This window comes from Oncorhynchus clarkii, chromosome 16 (genome assembly GCF_045791955.1).
Source record: "Oncorhynchus clarkii lewisi isolate Uvic-CL-2024 chromosome 16, UVic_Ocla_1.0, whole genome shotgun sequence".
Classification (NCBI taxonomy): Eukaryota; Metazoa; Chordata; class Actinopteri; order Salmoniformes; family Salmonidae; genus Oncorhynchus; species Oncorhynchus clarkii.
Window position 1 is genome coordinate 32711695 of NC_092162.1, and position 6117 is coordinate 32717811.

Sequence of the window (6117 nt, forward strand, 5' to 3'; positions counted from 1 at the left end):
AGCCTCAATTCGTAGAGGCGTGGACTCTACAAGGTGTCAAAAGCGTTGCACAGGAATGCTGGCCCATGTTGACTTCAATGCTTCCCACTGTTATGTCAAGTTGGCTGGATGTCCTTTGGGTGGTGGACCATTCTTGATACACACAGAAAACTGCTGAGAATGAAAAACCCAGTAGCGTTGCAGTTCTCGAAACAAACAAGTGCGCCTGGTACCTACTACCACATACCCCGTTCAAAGACACTTTATTATTTTGTCTTGCCCATTCACCCTCTGAATGGCACACATACGCATTCCATGTCTCAATTGTCTCAAGGCTTAAAAATCATTGTGTACATACAAAGAGCACAATACATAGAAAACAATCACAATGGTCATCAACATTTCCTTCGATCAGAGCTTTAAACTCAACAAGCGATACCATATAGCGATGAGAAGCCTATTGCAACCTCCTTCTCACCATCCTCCACCTACTCTTCTTTGTCGTCCCTCATCCTCTTCCTCCTCTCACCCCCAAAAACACAACACCGAATACTTAGTCTATGATTGATTCTAGAGCGCATAAGCATCTCCAGTCCAAATAATGGTCCAAACTAAATCTTATCTTAAAAGGAAGTCGGTCCGGGCGCCGCACACAACCAGGCTCTCTTATCACTTACTGTCAAGGCAACGGAATGTCAAGCTGAATTCTGTCATAACATGCAGTCCTTCATAAGTAGGCCTACTGTCCAAACCACAGTGCTCTATATAAAAAGGCGACCTGGTCATCCCGTCATTAAAACACTGAAAGGGATATCTGAGACGCCTCAAAAAGACAGTGGGGGGTTCGTTATTGGAATGGCGAAATTGCATATTTTCCTTGGATATATCGTATTAATAACGACACTGAGTGTGAGCTGTGGAACTCCATATACCAGTCGGAATGTTCAAGAGTTGGAAAATCTGAAGGTAAGACACCCTACTACAGTAAGAACCAGCTCAGAAACATAACATAGAAAATCAAGTACATTTGAGTTCTTAGAATTGTTTAATTTCTGTAGACTTATAACAACTTTTAACCAGGTGACATAGAGCATATATTCTATAGCATCTATAAATTCTATTATAATCACCTTTCAAAGTAATGTGTTATGACCGTGTGACATTAATACATGCCATTTGTTCACTTATAGGATCTGATCCAGCGGCTCGAGGACAAGTTGACCGTTAACAAGGAAAATTACGCTTATCCATCTGAGTCTGAGGATGTGGACACAGCTGAGATGGAGGACATTGAGTACTCGCCCACGGCGATCCGGGGGCAGGAAGAGAGAATGACCATGAACGCACCCAACAGAATTGCCCCTGAAAGCCCTGTGGTGTCACGCCTGAAAGATCTCATCAGTTTGACAAAAACTGCCAAATCGTTCAACAGCTGTTTCGGTAATCGGATTGAGAGAATCGGCTCGTGGAGCGGACTGGGGTGCAATAACGTCAAGACTGGTACATCTTTTACTGCAATAACTTGAGTGGAATGCCTTAAAAAAATAAATATCTGCTCAAGAATGTAGTAGGCTACGATTTAGACAGTCAGCCCTAATCTTGTTTCCAGTAATTGGTATTTTGACCAAGAACATCAGACCTTTTCACATCAGATCTTTTTCAGCACTGATCTGATTCAACCCAAAAGGCCAATTAGTTTTAAAAAAAAGATCAGAATTGGGCTGCCTGTCTGAACACAGCCTTTGTGTGGAGAAGTACATAGGGCCTAATTTGCTGCTAAAATGTATACATACAATGTATTGGTTTTACGCGCACAGAATAGATTTTACGCATTGCTCTGCCTATTGTTTAATAAAATATAAAGGTTGTTACAAGATCACACACGCATCAATATTAAGTCCTTTATATTACATTTTAAGGCTATATGACTTGAACGTATGCTTGGTGATGTTTGGCTAATGATATAACCACTAAAAAATGAATTAAACAGTGATCATTAAATTCTTTTCATTTGTATTTGCAGGTAACAAGAAGAGAATATTTGGGAACTGAAGAATAATGGAGGCTACCCATTCATGGACATCACGAAACTGCGTCATGTCTGACCTCTGTGGAAATCTCCATCCTATTATGGAGAATTCATTTTTTTCTGTCAAATAATATATTTATTTGATAAACTAACGTATATTAAATCATTTTGATATTAAAACATACAAAATTAAATCTCTTAATTTCAGTGTTGGCTTGGTCAGTGAGAATTAGACATATGCACATTTGATTTCTACTATGAAAAAGGAATATATGATTGCTAATTGCACTCCAGAAATAGCCGATATAATGCATTTGTTATGTTGGACGCCTGTACAGTTTTGTTCACTTATGTGTATAAAATCAATGTATATGTTTGATGAAGTTTGGACATGGTATTATTTATAATAAACTATTAGAATAGAAGACTTTGTTTTCTTGTCATCAACATATATTTATTATGAATTCAAGACTTTTTTCAGTTGTCACATTAGGCTAGTTGTTGCACAGAGAGAAAGACAATGAGAGAAATTCAAGTCATACTGACAATGAACTACTGCAATTCAAATAGTTTATGGACTAAGCCAGCTCTGCAATGCCAGCACATTAGGTCCAAATAATATGAGGATTATTATAAGAAAACGAATTATCAACAATATTTAGCATTCTTGTAGACAAGTAATATGACACCGTTAATGAATTTGTTCTCATCATAAACTCAACTTTTGACATTTGAACAGAACATTGGAAAGACTCCAGTTGTTTATTATAAAAAAGAACACTCTACAAAAGTCAATGTAAGTTCAGGAACAAGAATGTGGCAGATGCAGTAGCCTATATTCCACATCGATATTGCACAATTTAAAAAAAATCTAACTGGCAACATTAAAATCTATATGGCAGGTCTGTAGAGAGAGCACACACCCCACCTTAGACACACACACACACACACACACACACACACACAGGTTGAGATGGTGATGTGAATCCAACATATACATTGTTTTATTTGTAGTCTAACTGGAATAAAAGCCAGACTAAGTCTGTGGCACAGATGGAACTATCCAAACAGAAGATACATCTCCTTCAAATGTTGATATTTGGTTGCATCGACAACCAAACACAATTCATTATCACTAAACATCATTACATTTGAAAATCAAACAGAGGTTGAATTCCTAGGCCTATTGTACTGTCTTGAATTCTGGATTGAATTCAAACAATTGATGTTGATGACTTTGCAAATGCTATATTAGGCCTAAATAGTATCATTGATGATTGATACATTTTGGTCATGTTTCACTTGCTCTGTTAATAAGCCTACCCTTTGGAATGACTTTGACAACAACAGTGACTCTATTTCATTTTAAAGAGGATGTCTCTCAACAATCATTCTCAAGATAGCACATTGGTAATAGTCAGTGATACATGTCCTACCCAAGTGGGCTGGGCTTGGTTAAAACCGTAGATGGGAGACCAAAGAGTAGGTGAAGATAGACCAATTCTCCAGTAGGTGTTGCCCAGCCTATTGTTTTTGTTTCTAATAGTGGATTACGTTTAAAATCTGACATTGTCACGATACATTGACAAATTAAATTGACTCAACCAGTTTGTGCTCAGTGGGACGTGGTTAAGTGAGAACTTGATAATTACTTAATCATTAATATATCGACACTTTTAGAAGTCTAACATTAAACAAGGCACAAGGTCGTCCTCAATGCTAGACAGCGGCCCACTGTTGGCAAGGCTTAGCCTATGACTTTCAGTAGGCTACTCAATGTGAAAAATCTCTTACAATATGCAAGCCAATCTATGAACGTATGTTTCCAAACAAAGGATTGAATGGGTATGCCCCATTTATCTAGGAAGACAATGCTTTAAAAGGAGTCATTTCCGACAGCTAGTGTTATCACAATCAGGTGTCGGCATGCAACACCAATTCTTTGCATAACTGTGCGGGTCAGACTAGATATAAAATACCCTGGCGTAGGTGTGTAGAAACAACGACATTTGAATTGCAAGGAAAATAAGCTTTACACACAACTTCAACTTCGCTGAAGAAGAAAGAGAACAATGCAGCTCTCCAACAGTCCTCTTTTTGGCCTTGTTCTCCTGTTCTTAAATCTGCCGCTGAGCAGCGCGTATCCTGTCTACCACGGGTTACTGACCAATGATGACATGGAGGTCTTAAATGTGAGTCCCTTTTAGGCTATACAGCCTCATATTTACCTTTGAGGGAGGTCTTGTTCCAGACATATGAAGTAGTTTATAATCCCTAGACGTTGAAGCCCAAGAGTATCATTAAAACTGTTTGTTCAAACTTGTTTTTGACATTGCAGGTACTTCTCCACCGACTTCAAAAGTCCTTTCCTGAGCTGAGTGAGGTTGAGCGAGTCTCCACAGAAAAGTTGGATGATGTCACTCCTGAAGCCATGGCAATGGTTGCAGAGGATGAGAGAGAGCAACCACAAACAAGACCGGACAAAGCCACCACAAGAGACTTCCTGTCAGCTCGGGACCTGAAAACTGTCCGAAACGACTCAAGATCAAAGAGATACTCGGGCTGCTTCGGGCGAAGGATGGACCGAATCGGCTCAATGAGCTCTCTTGGATGCACCACGGTTGGCAAATACAGTGAGTTTGGTTCAGGTTGAGATGGTATAGGCTACTGTGCATCAGATACAGTCTCTTAACCAAATAGTGTCCAAGTAGTTCACTCTAAAACAGTGTGTATAAGTTGTCTGATATCCATTGTGAGAGTTCTAATGTTGAGAAACAAACTTATGTTGGTTAATATCTTGTTTTGTCTATTTTCAGATGCAAAGACAAGATGAAGTCTTACACATAACCTGGAACAGCAACGTCATTACTTACCAAATGGTATTATTATTTATAGGCTATGGGCTACCTATTTATTTGATTATATTTATTGAACTTTGTTTATTGACAATATATTTATTTGAACTGATTTAAGATGGTGTCATGGTGTACAATAAATGTTTACAACTGCGCATAAAACATTGTTGACTGGTTACTTTATTGCCATCCATTAAGAAAAATAAATTATTGCAAATTACAGAATGCCTTAGTCATTATAAGCTCAGGCTGAATATTCAATGAGGAAAATAACAAGATATGAAGTTTGCCTAAACCTTGGGGTTGCGTTCATAGATCTATCATGAGTCAGGTGAGTCAGGTGCATGTATGAATTGGGATGACATAACCATAGCATACTAACTAACTCACAACGGACCCTTAGGCTCCAGAGTGACCCTCACAAAACAATAAACCCTCACAGAACAATAAATTACGAGAGAAGCAAAGAAAAACTACTTGGCGCAAAGTAAAATCACAAGGAATAAACCTCAAAGCTACTGTTATTTCATCACTAAGGAGAGAGAATGTTCCGAATAGGCTACCATTCTGCGAAACAGTCCAGACGTACACTACATGACTAAAAGTATGTGGACCCCTGCTCATTGAACATCTTATTCCAAAATCATGTGCGGACGTTGCTTCCAGAGGCAGTTTGGAACTCGGTATTGAGTGATGCTAACGAGGACAGGTGATTTTTAAACGATACGCGCTTCAGCACTCAGCAGTCAGAATCCACTAATTTGAAGGGGTGTCCACATACAGTACCAGTCAAAAGTTTGGACACTTACTCATTCAAAGGTTTCTTTATTTTTACTATTTTCTACATTGTAGAATAATAGTGAAGAGATCAAAACGTTGAAATAACACATATGGAATCACGTAGTAACCCAAAAAAAGGTGTTAAATCAAAATATATTTTATATTTGAAATTCTTCAAAGTTGCCACCCTTTGCCTTGATGACAGCTTTGCACACTCTTGGCATTCTCTCAACCAGCTTCATGAGGTAGTCACCTGGAATGCATTTCAAACAGGTGTGTCTTGTTAAACGTTAATTTGTGGAATTTCTTTCCTTCTTAATGCATTTAAGCCAATCAGTTGAGTTGTGACAAGGTAACTTACCTGGTGAAATAAGGGTAAAATAAAAATGTTTAAAGTGCAGTCGCAAAAACCATCAAGCTCTATGATGAATTTGGCTCTCACGAGGGCCGCCACAGGAAAGGAAGACCCAGAGG

At 38.6% G+C, this 6117-nt stretch overlaps 2 protein-coding genes across 2 annotated transcripts; both read left to right on the plus strand.

Annotated features, from left to right (window-relative positions):
• The first annotated feature begins 518 nt into the window (after positions 1–518).
• On the plus strand, positions 519–2433 carry LOC139368323 (ventricular natriuretic peptide-like). The gene is made up of 3 exons (XM_071107079.1): positions 519–945; positions 1170–1479; positions 2003–2433. Exons 1-3 carry the CDS (start codon positions 697–699, stop codon positions 2029–2031), a joined length of 588 nt encoding a protein of 195 aa, XP_070963180.1. The 5' UTR covers positions 519–696; the 3' UTR covers positions 2032–2433.
• A 1571-nt stretch (positions 2434–4004) lies between these two features.
• On the plus strand, positions 4005–5025 carry LOC139367564 (brain natriuretic peptide-like). Its single transcript, XM_071105815.1, has 3 exons — positions 4005–4200; positions 4347–4641; positions 4825–5025. The coding sequence occupies exons 1-3, from the start codon at positions 4081–4083 to the stop codon at positions 4839–4841; spliced, it is 432 nt and encodes a 143-aa protein (XP_070961916.1). The 5' UTR covers positions 4005–4080; the 3' UTR covers positions 4842–5025.
• The last annotated feature ends 1092 nt before the right edge of the window (positions 5026–6117 follow it).

What these genes read in the sequence shown, in the direction of transcription:
- LOC139368323 (XM_071107079.1), top strand. Translation starts at nt 697, where the DNA reads ATGCAGTCCTTCATAAGTAGGCCTACTGTCCAAACCACAGTGCTCTAT. An exon ending in AAGAGTTGGAAAATCTGAAG is followed by an intron (nt 946 to 1,169) that starts GTAAGACACCCT and finishes GTTCACTTATAG; the next exon opens with GATCTGATCCAGCGGCTCGA. An exon ending in GTGCAATAACGTCAAGACTG is followed by an intron (nt 1,480 to 2,002) that starts GTACATCTTTTA and finishes TTGTATTTGCAG; the next exon opens with GTAACAAGAAGAGAATATTT.
- LOC139367564 (XM_071105815.1), top strand. Translation starts at nt 4,081, where the DNA reads ATGCAGCTCTCCAACAGTCCTCTTTTTGGCCTTGTTCTCCTGTTCTTA. An exon ending in ATGACATGGAGGTCTTAAAT is followed by an intron (nt 4,201 to 4,346) that starts GTGAGTCCCTTT and finishes TTGACATTGCAG; the next exon opens with GTACTTCTCCACCGACTTCA.